Below are 16,361 nucleotides of genomic sequence, written 5' to 3'. Positions count from 1 at the left end.
TAGATATGTTCTTGACACCATTACCGGAGGGAATTTCTTGGGAAGCCATACTTTTGATTCTTATAATGTTATGATAGATTTGTTAGGCCCACCACCTCTTTTGGTCAATGGAACTATTTTAACTTTGGAACATGTGATGCAAAGGCTTGATATGATTGAAAATAAAATTGCCACTGTAGAGTTAATCAAAAATTTGGATAAAACGATCCACAACCAAATTAACGAATATGGATCTAAGGTAGGAGTTACTCTGAAAAATCTTAGGGAAAAGGAACCCATAGTCAATAAGAAGATATATCAAGATTCCACTAGAATTGATAAACTCGAAGATATTATTACCAACTTGGGGTCCGCTTTTTCTGCCGTTAAAAATACCTCAAATCCTACTCCTACCAAAGTTGCCAAGTTTATCTATGTTACTAAAAATAAGGGTGAATCTTCTAGTAAAATGAAGACCTCAAATCAATAAGTGTTCACCCCAACTTTTTCGATATCATTAAGGAACCTTTTGCTACAAATGAATTTCTTGATTTCTTGCCTAGGAGTTTGATCATTAGCAAAACCAAAGAACCTCCTAAGGGTTATGTGTGTTCAATTGAAGGATTGCATACCAAAGATGGCAATACCTAGATCTATTCTTGTTTTTATGCCTAGCTAGGGGCGTTAAACGATAGCGCTTGTTGGGAGGCAACCCAATTTTATTTTTGTTCTTTGCTTTTTGCTCCTGTTTAGTAATAAATAATTAATCTAGCTTCTGTTTAGATGTGTTTTTATGTTATAATTAGTGTTTGTGCCAAGTAGAACCTTTGGTAAGACCTAGGTGAAGTCTTTGCGATCTTGCTGTAAAAAACAGAAACTTTTGTGCTCACGAGATTAGCTGTCTTTTTTTACTGGAGAGATATTTTAGGTTGATTCTTTTTGAAGATGATTAATAGACAAATTCCTCATGTCCACCAATTTATTTCAGAATTTTTGGAGTTACAGAAGTATTCGTAAGTTACAGATTGCTATAGACTGTTCTGTTTTTGACAGATTCTGTTTTTCGTGTGTTGTTTGCTTATTTTGATGAATCTATGAGTAGTATTGGGGGGTATGAACCATAGAGAAGTTGTAATACAGTAGGTTTAACACCAATATAAATAAAAAATGAGTTCATTACAGTACCTTCAAGTGGTGGTTTATTTTCTTATACTAACGGAGCTCATGAGATTTTTTGTTGAAGTTTTGTGTTGTGAAGTTTTCAAGTCTTTGGGTAAAGATTTGATGGATTTTGGAATAAGGAGTGGCAAGAGACTAATCTTGGGGATTCCCAAGGCACCCCAAGGTAAAATTCAAGGACAACCAAAAGCCTAAGCTTGGGGATGCACCGGAAGGCATCCCCTCTTCCGTCTTCGTCTATCGGTAATTTTACTTGAGGCTATATTTTAATTCACCACATGATATGTGTTTTGCTTGGAGCGTCTTGTATGATTTGAGTCTTTGCTTTTTAGTTTACCACAATAATCCTTGCTGTACATACCTTTTCGGAGAGACACGCATGAATCGGAATTTATTAGAATACTCTATGTGCTTCACTTATATCTTTTGAGCTAGATAATTTTGCTCTAGTGCTTCACTTATATCCTTTTAGAGCACGGTGGTGGTTTTGTTTTATAGAAATTACTGATCTCTCATGCTTCACTTATATTATTTTGAGAGTCTTTTAGAACAGCATGGTAATTTGCTTTGGCTATAAAACTAGTCCTAATATGATGGGCATCCAAGATGGGTATAATAAAAACTTTCATATAAAGTGCATTGAATACTATGATAAGTTTGATTCTTTATGATTGTTTTGAGATATGAAGATGGTGATATTAGAGTCATGCTAGTAGAGTAGTTGTGAATTTGAGAGATACTTGTGTTAAAGTTTGTGATTCCCGTAGCATGCACGTATGGTGAACCGTTATGTGATGAAGTTGGAGCATGATTCATTTATTGATTGTCTTCCTTATGAGTGGCGGTCGGGGACGAGCGCTGGTCTTTTCCTACCAATCTATCCCCCTAGGAGCATGCACATAGTACTTCGTTTCGATAACTAGTAGATTTTTGCAATAAGTATGTGAGTTCTTTATGACTAATGTTAAGTCCATGGATTATACGCACTCTCACCCTTCCACCATTGCTAGCCTCTCTAGTACCGCACAACTTTCGCTGGCACCATACACCCACCATATACCTTCCTCAAAACAACCACCATACCTACCTATTATGGCATTTCCATAGCCATTTCGAGATATATTGCCATGCAACTTTCCACCGTTCCGTTTATTATGACACGCTCCATCATTGTCATATTGATTTGCATGATCATGTAGTTGACATCGTATTTGTGGTGAAGCCACCGTTCATAATTTTTCATACATGCCACTCTTGAATCATTGAACATCTCGGTACACCGCCGGAGGCATTCACATAGAGTCATATTGTGTTATAAGTATTGAGTTGTAATTCTTGAGTTGTAAGTAAATAAAAGTGTGATGATCTTCATTATTAGAGCATTGTCCCAGTGAGGAAAGGATGATGGAGACTATGATTCCCCCACAAGTCGGGATGAGACTCCGGACGAAAAATAAAAATAAAACAAAAAAGGAGGCCATAAAAAGAGAGAGAGAGAGAGAAAGGCCCAAATAAAAAATGAGAGAAAAAGAGAGAAGGGGCAATGCTACTATCCTTTTTCCACAGTTGTGCTTCAAAGTAGCACCATGATCTTCATGATAGAGAGTCTCCTATGTTGTCACTTTCATATACTAGTGGGAATTTTTCATTATAGAACTTGGCTTGTATATTCCAATGATGGGCTTTCTCAAAATGCCCTAGGTCTTCGTGAGCAAGCAAGTTGGATGCACACCCACTTAGTTTCTTTTGTTGAGCTTTTATACATTTATAGCTCTAGTGCATCCGTTGCATGGCAATCCCTACTCACTCACATTGATATCTATTGATGGGCATCTCCATAGCCCATTAATACGCCTAGTTGATGTGAGACCATCTTCCTCCTTTTTGTCTTCTCCACAACCATCACTCTATTCCACCTATAGTGCTATGTCCATGGCTCACGCTCATGTATTGTGTGAAAGTTGAAAAAGTTTGAGAATACTAAAATATGAAACAATTGCTTGGCTTGTCATCCGGGTTGTGCATGATTAAATACTTTTTGTGATGAAGATAGGGTATAACCAGGCTATATGATTTTGTAGGGATAGCTTTCTTTGGCCATGTTATTTTGAGAAGACATGATTACTTTGTTAATATGCTTGAAGTATTATTATTTTTATGTCAATATTAAACTTTTGTCTTGAATCTTTCGGATCTGAACATTCATGCCGCAATAAAGAAAATTACATTGATAATTAGTTAGGTAGCATTCCACATCAAAAATTCTATTATTATCATTTACCTACTCGAGGACGAGCAGGAATTAAGCTTGGGGATGCTTGATACGTATCCAATGTATCTATAATTTTTTATTGTTCCATGCTATTATATTATCTATTTTGGATGTTTAATGGGCTTTAATACGCTCTTTTATATTATTTTTGGGACTAACCTATTAACCGGAGGCCCAGTGACAGTTTATGTTTTTTTTGCCTATTTTAGAGTTTTGCGGAAAAGGAATACCAAACGGAATGAAACCTTCACGATGATCTTTCTTGGACCGAAAGCAATCCAGAAGACTTGGAGTCGAAGTCTGGAACTCCACGAGGAAGCCACAAGGCAGGAGAGCGCGCCCAAGGGGGTAGGCGCGCCTCCCACCCTCGTGGGCCCCTCGTAGCTCCACCGACGTACTTCTTTCGCCTATTTATACTCCTATACCTTAGAAACATCAAGGGGAGCCACGAAACCACTTTTCCACCGCCGCAACCTTCTGTACCCGTGAGATCCCATCTTGGGGCCTTTTCCGGTGATCTTCCGGAGGGGGAATCAATCACGGATGGCTTCTACATCAACACCATTGCCTCTTCGATGAAGCGTGAGTAGTTTACCACAGACCTTCGGGTCCATAGTTATTAGCTAGATGGCTTCTTCTCTCTGTTTGATTCTCAATACAAAGTTCTCCTCGATGTTCTTGGAGATCTATTTGATGCAACACTCTTTTGCGGTGTGTTTGCCGAGATCCGATGAATTGTGGATTTATGAACAAGATTATCTATGAATATTATTTGGTTCTTCTCTGAATTCTTATATGCATGATTTGATATCTTTGCAAGTCTCTTCGAGTTATCGGTTTAGTTTGGCCTACTAGATTGATCTTTCTTGCAATGGGAGAAGTGCTTAGCTTTGGGTTCAATCTTGCGGTGTCCTTTCCCAGTGACAGTAGGGGCAGCAAGGCACGTATTGTATTGTTGCCATCGAGGTTAAAAAGATGGGGTTTATATCATATTGCTTGAGTTTATCCCTCTACATCATGTCATCTTGCTTAATGCGTTACTCCGTTCTTATGAACTTAATACTCTAGATTCATGCTGGATAGCTATCGATGTGTGGAGTAATAGTAGTAGATGTAGAATCGTTTCGGTCTACTTGACATGGACGTGATGCCTATATTCATGATCATTGCCTTAGATATCTTCATAACTATGCGCTTTTCTATCAATTGCTCGGCAGTAATTTGTTCACCCACCATAATACATGCTATCTTGAGAGAAGCCACTAGTGAAACCTGTGGCCTCCGGGTCTCTTTCCTATTATATTGCATCTCTTTTATTTACATCGCATCTCATTTACTATTTTGTAATCTTTACTTTCCAATCTATACAACAAAAATACCAAAAATATTTATTTTACTATCTCTATTAGATCTCACTTTTGCGAGTGACCATGAAGGGATTGACAACCCCTTTATCGCGTTCGTTGCAAGGTTCTTGATTGTTTGTGCAGATACTAGGTGACTTGTGCGTTGTCTCCTACTGGATTGATACCTTGGTTCTCAAAACTGAGGGAAATACTTACGCTACTTTGCTGCATCACCCTTTCCTCTTCAAGGGAAAACCAACGCATGCTCAAGAGGTAGCAAGCACGTGGCCATGCACCGGCGCGTGAATGAAGATGAAGATGACCAGGTGTTTTGCGACAACGATTCAAGTCCCTCTCTCGTGGTCTCCAAGGTCTTGACGCTACAACACCACCAAGAAGAAAACCAACGATGCCACATCTTCCACACCAAGTCCGGCATCAACGGGCGTTTCGTGAAGGTCATCATTGACGGAGGAAGTTGTCACAACCTGGCAAGTGAAGAGCTATGTTCCAAGCTGCAATTGGTCAAGAAGAAGCACCCTCATCCCTACAAGGTGCAATGGCTAAGCAACTCCGGCACTATTCAAGTGGAGCATACGGTGCAAATTTCTTTCAAGATCGGCGCCTACGAGGACACCTTGGAGTGTGACATAGTTCCTATGTCCGTGTGCCATCTTCTCTTGGGACGGCCTTGGCAATTCGACCGCGGAGTCATCCACAACGGAAGAACCAACCACTATAGATTCAAGATGAAGGGCAAAGGGTATGTGCTTCGACCAATGTCACCAAGCCAAGTGATCGCCTACAAGCAAGCATCCACCCATCATGGAGATACTAATGAGAGAATGAACCACCAAAAAGAAAGTGAGCGCCACAAGCCAAAATTGAGCGACTCTTCGCCAAGAGAGAAAAACTTAGTCCTTCTAGCCATAAAAAGAGAGATGAGAGAAGTGTGTGAGAACCCATCAAGTGTCATCCACTTTGTCCTACTTTGCAAAGATGAGGTGGCAAAAACTAACACTCCTAATCCTCTTCCTCTAGTGTTCTCTAACTTGTTGCAGGAATTCGAGGATGTCTTCCCCGATGAGCTACCTCCCGGTCTTCCTTTTCTACGTGGCATTGAACATAGGATCGACCTCATCCCCGGAGCACCTCTTCCGAACAAGGCTCCCTACCGCGTCAACCCCGAAGAAACTAAGGATATCCAATGGCAAGTACAACAACTCATCGACAACGGCCATGTACGTGAAAGCTTAAGCCCTTGTGCCGTTCCGGTTATACTTGTGCCCAAGCAAGATGGTAGTTTTTGCATGTGCTCCGATTGTAGACCCATCAATGTTATCACCGTTTGTTATAGGCATCCCATTCCTCGCCTTGATGATATGCTAGATGAGCTTAGCGGTGCCACCATTTTCTCAAAAATTGATCTTAAAAGCGGCTATTATCAAATCCGCATACAAGAAGGTGACAAATGGAAAACAGCTTTCAAAACTAAATTTGGCTTGTACGAGTGGTTGGTTATGCCTATGGGTTTATCGGAAGCTCCAGGTACTTTCATGCGACTTATGCATTTTGTGCTTCGTCCTTACATTGGAGTGTTTGTTGTGGTCTACTTCGATGACATACTTGTTTTTAGCAAATCCATCAAAGATCATGTGAATCATGTTAGGGCCGTGTTGCAAACTCTTCGCAAGGAACGTCTCTATGCCGACATGAAAAAGTGCACGTTTGGTGTTGACAAGCTTGTTTTCTTAGGTTTCGTTGTTTCTTCAAAGGGTGTCCATGTTGATGAGTCTAAAATTGAAGCAATTAAAACTTGCCACAACCCACTAATTTGCAACAAAGTGCGTAGTTTTCTTGGCCTTGCGGGTTTCTGTCGTCACTTTGTGAAAGACTTTAGCACTATTGCCGCACCGTTGCATGCCTTGAGTAAGAAAAATGCTCCGTTTGTTTGGGGACCTTTGCAATCTACCGCTTTTGATGAGCTCAAATCCTTGCTTAATCATGCTCCGATTCTTGCTTTGCCCAACTTTGACAAAACTTTCGAGGTTCATTGCGATGCTAGTGGTAATGGAATTGGTGGAGTTTTGATGCAAGAAAAACGAGCTATTGCATATTTTAATGAAAAACTCTCCAGTGCTCAACTCAATTATCCCATCTATGACAAAGAACTGTATGCTTTAGTGTGTGTGTTACATGTTTGGGAACATTATCGTAGACCGCATGAGTTTGTCATACATACCGATCATGAGACACTTAAGTACCTTAAAGGTCAAACCAAGTTGAATAAACGGCATGCTAAATGGAGTGAATTTATTGATTCTTTCCCCTATGTAATCAAGTACATTAAGGGCAAAGAGAATGTTGTGGCGGATGCCCTTTCCCGCAAATGCATGTTACTTACTCACCTTGAATTGAATGTTGTTGGATTTGATCATATCAAAGATTTGTATGAGCATGATGTGACTTTTGCTACTCCTTATGCTAAGTGTGTGACGCATACTTCTTGGGAACGATACTATATCAAAGATGGTTATCTTATGAGAGCTAACAAACTATGCATTCCCGAGTCTTCTCTTCGTTTGTTACTTTTGCAAGAGGCTCATGGAGGTGGACTCATGGGACACTTTGGACACGACAAGACTTTCGCCACGCTCTCCAAGAACTATTTTTGGCCCAAGATGTTTCGCGATGTCTCACGCTTCACCACCCGGTGCTCTACATGTTGCAAAGCTAAGTCACAATCTCAATCCCATGGTTTACATATGCCTTTACCTATTCCACATCAACCTTGGGAAGATATTAGCATGGATTTTGTGCTTGGGTTACCTAGGACTCAAAATGGCAAGGACTCTGTATTTGTTGTAGTGGACCGATTCTCTAAAATAGCTCATTTCATCCCATGCAATAAGATAGACGATGCTTCACATGTTGCAAATCTCTTTTGTAGGGAAATCTTGAGGTTGCACGGCGTGCAAAAGACAATTGTGTCGGACAGAGACGTCAAGTTATTAAGCTACTTTTGGAAGACGCTATGCGCCAAGCTCGGAATCAAGCTACTCTTCTCCACGGCGTATCATCCCCAAACCGATGGCCAAAGGAAGTCACCAACCAGACCCTCGCCACTCTCCTACGCGTGTTGATAAAGAAGAACATCAAGGAGTGGGAGGAGTGCTTACCCATCGCCAAGTATGCCTACAACCGAGCAAGACACTCTACCACCGGAAAGTCCCCCTTCGAGGTTGTCTACGGTTTCAACCCATTGTCGCCGTTGGACATCCTTCCTCTACGCTTCAAGAACGAGCAAACGTGGACGCTAGTGCAAGAGCCACCTACCTCAAGAAGATGGAAGAAGAAACACGTTCCACGATCGAGCGCCAAGTACAACGACTTGCCTCCAAGCTCAACATCCACAAGTCTCCAATGGTGTTCCAACCGGGTGATCAAGTATGGATACATCTACGCAAGGACCGCTTCCCCAAGGAGCACAAGTCCAAGCTACTCCCGAGAGCCGAGGGACCATTCAAGGTGCTCGCACGCTACAACGACAACGCCTACAAGGTCAACATTCCACGTGACAAGTACAACGTAAGCGACATCTTCAACGTCAAAGACTTGGCCATGTACCATGGTGATGAAGATCACGATCCGTGGATGGATCTCTTCCAAGGGGGGAGATGATGCGGAGCATCCCTCGGACACTACATCACCACCGCAAGCACCGAAGGGACCAATGAAAAGAGCACGTGCACGCGCCATCGAGAACGAGGTTGATTCTCTCCTCTTCGAGTTTCGTTCGGATTCGCATGAGAATTGGGTTCTACCTCACAAAGATATGTTATGCATTCTAGGATACCAAGGAGATGATCGTGAGAAGGAGAAGGTGAAGACACGAGCATCCACGGAGCAAGAGAAGGAAGGAGAGGTTGAGAAGAACGAAGGAGAGAAGCTCCTGGACACCCCGGGTACCTGGACGGAAGGACCCCGGGTGCCCGGACTCGAAGACGTGGGGAGGGCCAAACCCCTTGGACACCCCGGGTGCCCGGCCGCAGCCTAGGCCTCGCCCCAGCCCCACCTGGGTGCCCGGCCCCTCACCTGGGTCGCGCCCAGCTCGCCCCTGGGTGCCCGAGCCCTCAACCCCGGGTGCTCGGCCTGCCCCGCCCAGCCACCTGCGGCCACCCCCGGGTGCCCGGGCCTTGGACCCTAGGGTGCCCGGTCCTCCTACAGCCGGCGCCCCTGACTGGTCCGGGTGCCCGGACCACTCTGAGGGCCTGCGTGCCTCTTTGGGTTTTTACCCTTGTATCCCCCTCCTCTTATTTGGTCTCTAAACTATATAAGGACCTCCCTTAGCTCATTAGAGGGATAACAAAGTATTTAGAACACAAAGAGAGAGCTTTGCTCCTTGTATCCCCTCCTCTTGGAGATCAAGCCCCCATCTAGGGAAGAATCTTTGGATTATCAAGCCCTCCTCTTGGAGAAGATCAACATCAAGACCTCACCTAGTGGGAAGAACTTACCTAGTGCTATTTTCCTTGAATTGTTCTTGTAATCTTGTGGGTCTCATATATGCTACTCTAGTAGATGTGATATTTGGGTTTGTTTCAGTGATTTGTTCCTTGTGTTCTTGAGTGTTCTTCCTCTTTTCCCCCTCCAAGTGTGAAAAGATCCCCTCTAGGGTTTCACCCTACAACACCCCACCTCCCACCGCCGCCCGCCACCGCCGCCTTGCCGCCGGGGAACCGACTACTTCCCAACCCCGCTACCCCCCGACACAGCCGCGACCGCGACCAAGAAGCCGCCTCGCCGCCCCAGCCAGATCCTCACCGGCACGCTCGTCGGACGCTGAAAGGGCAGCTAGCTCGATGGGGCATCGTTCAGTACCCTGCTAATACTTGGAGCACGCAGAAACTGTGGGAGGTGATGACTGCTTGTGTGATCATGCACAATATGATCGTAGAAGACGAGCGTCCGGAACGTCTGTACGATCAAGGGTTTCAGTTTCAAGGTGAGAATGTTGTGCCTGAGCATGGAGCAGCGGCAATGTTTGAACAGTTCACCCAGTTTCATCATGACACGCGTGATTGGAAAACTCACGTGCAACTGCAAAATGATTTGATTGAGCATATGTGGGCTCATGTTGGCAACCAATAGATGTATCTTCTTTATTCGGTTTGCAAAACTATGTGAGACATTTTTACTTTTATTCGGATTGCAAAACTATGCTATTTTATTCGTTTGAAACTATGTTGATTATATATTGAATGCAAAAGTTGTGTGTCAAACAATGCAAAAAATAAACTATTTGTTGAAATAGGGCAGCCAGCCGGCCACGCCGTCATGTATGGGTCGTCGCATTGGGCGCACCGCCGACCAAATCTAAAACACGGCGGACGCCGGGCGGGCGGCCGACCCAAACGAATAAAAAACGGACAAAAGCACCGTATGTTTGGGTCGCCCCGTTAGAGTTGCTCTTACATTTTTCTATTCCTTTGATTTGAGAATTCTGTGAACCGAATGAGCCAGGAAATGGCGTTTGTGTTTCACGAAGTTAAAAAATAAAACCTGTACTCCCCAAAGTTGAGGTCCGGAGCAACTGGCAGTCCGCCCCAAGACGCATGGTGAGCTGGCGCGGCGGTCTCGCTCTCGCAGATCCCGCCCCGCCTACTGTGGGCCCACCAGGCCAGGTTTTTCCCGCGCCGGGACCCACCCGCCCCTCGGCGCCCTCGCTGGGCAGGTTCCACCCAACAACCCCTCCACCGCATCGCGCGGCGACTCACCCGCGCCCGGGCCCCGCGCACCCTCGCCCCACGGCCGTCCGCCCCGGCACCGTGCACCGGCTCCACCCAGCAGCCGGCCAATGCCAGGTCAAGCGCCCGGGCCCACCTGTCACTCTTGCAGACGCTCCTCCCCGCCAGTGCCAGCTCAGCCGGCCTCGGGCCGCAGCTCCTTAAAAACCCTTCGCCCACCAACCCACTCTCTCTCATCTCACCAGACCGCACCACCCCGCCTCCCTCCTCGTGCCCTCCGCCGCCGCCGCCGCCGCAGCCGCAGCCTCGGCCTCGAGGCCTCCACCCGCCCCCCACGCGCGGCCGAGGCTCCAGAGGCGCCCCCCGTCTGCCCGGAACAGTCCGCTCCCGCCGCAATGCAGAGCGCGGCGGCCATCGGGCTCCTCCGGCCATGCGCCGCGCGGCCCATCCTCAAGAGCCCTAGCCCCGGGGCCGCCCGCCTCCCGGCCTCCCGCGCGGCCCTCCGCCTCTCCGCCGCGGCGCCCCGCGCGGGCCTCGTGGCTGCGGCCGGGCTCGGCCGCATCGGGCTCGTCCCGGCGTTGCCTGAGCAGGAGAAGAGGAGCGACTGCCTCGTGGCCGCCGCGGCCTCCGGGAAGGCGGCGGCGGGCGAGGAGGCCGGGGAGGAAAGCGGAGCGGCGCTCGCCAAGACGCTGCAGCTCGGCGTCTTCTTCGGGCTCTGGTACCTCTTCAACATCTACTTCAACATCTACAACAAGCAGGTCAGCTGCCACGCCTTTTGTTTGCACCAAAAGGTTGCCTTTTTCTGTTCTGTTGCGTCCAATGTTAGCTCTTGTAGTCCTTCGTGGTTTAGCGAGCGCGCCTTCTAGTTCGATCTGATCAATTGTCCTGGGAATCGGTTACTGGGTGCGAATCGACGTGTTGTTTCTGTTGTTTTGGTGCGTTCGTAGTCTTGTAGTGACAGATCTGTCCAAGTAATCTGCATCTCTCCACTTCGGATCATCCCGAGTGACATTGCATGGAAATTCCTCCTCCAGCTCTTTATTTCTGTTATTTTTATACGTATGACGGAGTGATCATTTGGTGAATCGTACTTAGATTCAGTGAAATCTAACTGAACTGAACTTGTCGAAAATACCATTTTCATATTTTGTGATTTGTTCTAGTGAACATCATTGATTTACATAGACCTACGTCAGACCGAAGAACATACTGAACTTGAATCGCCTTTTCTTATCGAACGTTTAGCATAAGTGCATAAATTTTCAAGACCCCATCCCAGAAACCAGGATCAGTAGAAGCAATTGATTCCTACCAAATCAGGGTGCTTCCTGTCTGCTTGTGTGAAGAGAAAGCTGACCTATATGGTTCATCTGTATGGCGAAGTGATCTTTGCTGGAGCTTTTTGACGAATGTCTTTAGATTCAGAAATGTCTAAGTTCACGATTTTTCACTGGGTTGTTGAAATACTGTACCATTTTGCCTCATATTTTTTTTATTCCAAAAACTTAGTTTAGACAATTGTTGAACCTGTAGCATTTTCCTGAGCTATTAGCTTAAGTGTATAAAAGTTGCAACGCTGCATGCCAGAGCCTAGGGTTATTGTTAGTAATAATTCCAATCAAGTAAGGGTTTTTCTGTCTGCTGCATGTCAGAATAAGCTTTTGCTGTCGACTTCACTCAGGGTCTTTCATAATACACTGTACCAATATGATGTGCACTATGGCTTTAATCCTACGGACATATATGTTCATTTCTTTGTCCAGTATTTGTGCCTCTGTGATTACAAATTTGAATCGGTACCATGCCCTTCTGTTTTCTGGTGAGTGTGTAAATGGAGAATTCTGCGGCACATGTTTTGTTAATGATCAAGCTACAGAGATCGCCTTTTGATTTATTTTCCTAAGAAATTTCTAGACAATTGCATCATTTACCTGTGGATAATGCAACTTTCTCCGCTGTTCCTATATTTGACAGGTCCTGAAGGTTTTTCCTTTTCCCATAAACATCACAACAGTTCAGTTTGCTGTTGGAACTACGATTTCCTTGTTTATGTGGGCCACAGGTATCCTTAAAAGACCAAAGATTTCCGGTGCACAGGTAATTATCTAGTTTCCTGTGACAAACTTTCAGTACACATATATTGCACCATTAGAAGATGTATTCTAATGGCTTTTATTTCCCAGCTTCTTGCTATCCTCCCTCTGGCTATTGTCCATACCATGGGCAATCTTTTCACTAACATGAGCCTTGGGAAGGTTGCAGTGTCATTTACACATACAATCAAGGCCATGGAGCCTTTCTTCTCAGTTCTACTTTCTGCAATGTTCCTTGGCGAGGTAATGTCTGTTTCTCTGTCCTCTGTTAGATCTTCCATGAAACATTGCAAATGTGCATAATCTTAGAATTTTCTTTGTCCTGTTCTGACACATGAATGGCCATGCAGCTGCCTACTCCCTGGGTTGTTTTGTCTCTTCTTCCTATTGTTGGTGGTGTGGCATTGGCATCTATTTCTGAAGCTTCTTTTAACTGGTGAGCAATAACACCTTCATTTGAATAAAGGAACTGTATTGTTACTTGTTAGGATGCACATTACAGTTGCGGCATGTCTCTTGAGTTTCATATGTGATCGCCTAATGGCTGACGTGTGTATTCATTTTTGCATTGATATTTTCCTCCATAGACTCCAAATCATTTGTTGCTCATAAATTATTTGCATTATTGGTGATTAATTTGCAATTTAAATGACAACAGGGCTGGATTTTTGAGTGCAATGGCTTCAAATGTGACCTTCCAGTCAAGGAATGTCCTCAGCAAGAAGCTTATGCTGAAGAAAGAGGTAACTAAGTTAGCAATTTACAGTTCTCTTGGATAGTTGTAACTGAATATCAATGTTCAGTTCTCTCGAATTATGAATCAGTCCATCAATTTACAGTTCTCTTGGATTATGTACGGCCAACTATGGTTATCTTTATGAACTTTTACATTGGACACATGAAAATTATATGCACATATTAATATCAAAAAGTATCTTCATAATGTTGTTTTAGTCGGTATTGTTGAAGTATTGCAGTAGAGATAATTTGTCAAAGTCATGTTTTGGGGGTGTCTGCAATTCTTTTCTTTTCTTTTTTGTGAATGGAGGGGTTAGTAATTTATATGCTACTCTCATATTTTAACATGCATAGGGCCTCTCAGTCTTTACCCATGACTGTATAAAAATCTATGACTAACCTTCATATTTTCCCCAACTCTGACCAGGCATCTCTGGACAACATCAATCTCTTCTCGATTATTACAGTCATGTCATTCTTCCTCTTAGCCCCTGTAACCTTGTTGACAGAAGGTGTCAAGGTCACTCCTACTTTTCTGCAGTCTTCTGTGAGTATCCACTGTTTATTTGTCTTCCCAACCTTATAATTACAGTGTCTTGTTTGAATTCTTACTATGTTCTTTCTTGTGCAGGGTCTGAACTTGCAACAAGTGTACACAAGGTCTTTGATTGCCGCATTCTGTTTCCATGCATACCAACAGGTCAGCCATCTATTCAGTTTTATGTTGTGTGATGGTTCGTCTTGTTAGAATCACTCCTTGTTTGAAAGTTTTATGTTTTTTGTTGGATGTCTTTGTTACTTTGATCAATCGTTTTTTTTTCTGGTTTCGAATAGTTGGAAACTGATGCCAAGTCATGTATCAGTATATGCATATGTGTAGCACATGCCCAGCACATGTGTAGAAAGCCTAGGCACTTCTGTACTTGCTCGAATTTTTCTTACTTGTCTTCTGATTTATCGTAGGTGTCATACATGATCCTCGCAAGGGTGTCACCAGTTACCCATTCGGTAGGTAACTGTGTCAAGCGTGTGGTGGTCATTGTTACATCCGTTCTGTTCTTCAAGACCCCTGTGTCTCCAATCAACTCTATCGGTAAGCACCTGTTTTCATGTGCGTTCTATCGATCATATCACATCCTCTTTACATATTCGAAATGTCTCTGTAGGAACCGCGATCGCTCTTGCGGGAGTTTTCCTGTACTCACAACTGAAAAGACTTCAGCCCAAGCCCAAGGCTGCCTGATTGCATTCCGTTCGTCAGGATCAGTAGGGAGGGAGCGTTGCCACACTCTTGGAATCGGTGCTTTAGTTTAGCCGGACATATTGGGATGCCTTGTTGAGTAACTAGTACCGTGCAGGATCATTTGTAATTCAGTAATGAGCATTTTGACCAGGAAAGTTTTGAAATCTTTTTCACCGTTCTTTACTTGGACGTTCTAGTTGCCACTTTAATAAAACCTCTGCAGTTTGATCGTGCCGTGATGAAGTCACCGATGAGCTACGTCCGTAAGGGTTAATTTCTGTCCCTTTTAGCCATTTTCATAGATAATTCAGAAAGCTTTACTTGCTAACACCACATGAAGTTCATGAACAAGATATTGCAACTTACTACCTCCGTCCCGTAATATAAGAACGATTTTGATACTACACTAGTGTCAAAAGCCTCGTAATATAAGAACGTTTTTGATACTACATTAGTGTCAAAAGCGTTCTTATATTATGAGACGGAGGGAGTACTACATTCATTGTATTTAACCGGACAGTACTACATTCATGTGTGCCCTGATGCCCTCTATATGTCTGGTGCCAGGGCATCGTGCATGGTTGTGAACTTGCATTGTTGTAACCTTGTTTCTATAACAAACAGTGCTGACTTTTCGATGAAATGAACACTGCCAAGCCTTTTCCTACGTGCATCTGTTGTTGCTGACATGCTTTATTTTGAACTTTCGTATTAATATCTCTACTACTTAAAAAGAACATGCTTTATTTTGAAGTTTCGTATTAATATCTCTACTACTTAAAAAGAACGTAAGGTTCTCATTTTACCTTTCTTCCCACCACCCCTATGTCCAACCTTCCATGTAGTGTATAATAATCAATCACCTTAATTTACATACCTTCTGTACTGATTCCATTTTAATGTACTTACCAAACTTTTAATCAAAATATAAGGTAGTTCACGGTTAGAATTTGATGAACATTTATTTACACAATCACATTATTATTGACAGGTAAATTACAAGTTAACGTACTAGAAAATTTATATCCCGTTGCAACGCACGGGCATTGTTCTAATTATTGACTAAATTCTATAGATCCATTTTATGAATTTGCACTCTTATTTTAGAGTATTTTGTGTCCCTGTGCGGAGCTAACGACCTGCACGCTCAGGCCTTCCAGAGTTACGCGATTTGGGACGTGCGATTTTGGCTGAGTTTTTTTTTTTGAATAGTTTGGATTGCTCACCATATGTGTCACATCATAACTGATGCTGGTTTGAGTACCTATATTATGTTAGTCTTATGAACCGTTGCAACTATATTCAGCACATGATGTTCCATTGAGGGCGGTCGAAATCTTGGACCGAGGAGGTGAAGATAGTGTGTGGAAGAGGAAGAAGAACTAGAAAAACATATGTTAACATGATTAGTGTTGAACCACCAGAATTTCTATCCCCCCGTTGCAACGCACAGGCTATTGCCTACGTTTTGTCTTGGAACATGCTGAGATACCTCAGTAGAATCATCTGTATCAGTACTCTTTATATCAGACTCAGGCTTCCTCTTTAATCTTGAGTGTCATCTATTCAACAGGTTATATAAATGGTTATATATGTTTAAATTCAGAGAGATGAGAGAGAAAGAGAGAGATGGATCTAATTATTACCCCTAAGTATATAATGTTTTGTCAGTAGTACCTCAAATTTGATGTGAATGTTTGGATTATTATTGTTGGTCCTAAACTACATCAAAGACTTCAACAGGGGATGTTGCCTCTTCACCTG

General features: G+C 43.7%; 1 protein-coding gene across 1 annotated transcript; it reads left to right on the top strand.

The window, feature by feature from the left end:
• The first annotated feature begins 10,750 nt into the window (after positions 1 to 10,750).
• LOC123121110 (phosphoenolpyruvate/phosphate translocator 1, chloroplastic) lies at positions 10,751 to 14,831 on the top strand. Its single transcript, XM_044541038.1, has 9 exons — positions 10,751 to 11,281; positions 12,498 to 12,620; positions 12,707 to 12,859; positions 12,967 to 13,052; positions 13,275 to 13,359; positions 13,782 to 13,901; positions 13,986 to 14,054; positions 14,318 to 14,447; positions 14,521 to 14,831. The coding sequence occupies exons 1-9, from the start codon at positions 10,919 to 10,921 to the stop codon at positions 14,595 to 14,597; spliced, it is 1,206 nt and encodes a 401-aa protein (XP_044396973.1). The 5' UTR covers positions 10,751 to 10,918; the 3' UTR covers positions 14,598 to 14,831.
• The last annotated feature ends 1,530 nt before the right edge of the window (positions 14,832 to 16,361 follow it).

This window comes from Triticum aestivum, chromosome 5D (assembly GCF_018294505.1).
Source record: "Triticum aestivum cultivar Chinese Spring chromosome 5D, IWGSC CS RefSeq v2.1, whole genome shotgun sequence".
NCBI lineage: Eukaryota > Viridiplantae > Streptophyta > Magnoliopsida > Poales > Poaceae > Triticum > Triticum aestivum.
This window is presented reverse-complemented; position numbering and strand designations above follow the sequence as displayed.

Coding starts and splice junctions, on each gene's coding strand:
- LOC123121110 (XM_044541038.1), top strand. CDS start 10,919: ATGCAGAGCGCGGCGGCCATCGGGCTCCTCCGGCCATGCGCCGCGCGG. Junction 12,860..12,966: donor CTGCAATGTTCCTTGGCGAG/GTAATGTCTGTT, acceptor ATGGCCATGCAG/CTGCCTACTCCCTGGGTTGT. Junction 13,053..13,274: donor TCTGAAGCTTCTTTTAACTG/GTGAGCAATAAC, acceptor AAATGACAACAG/GGCTGGATTTTTGAGTGCAA.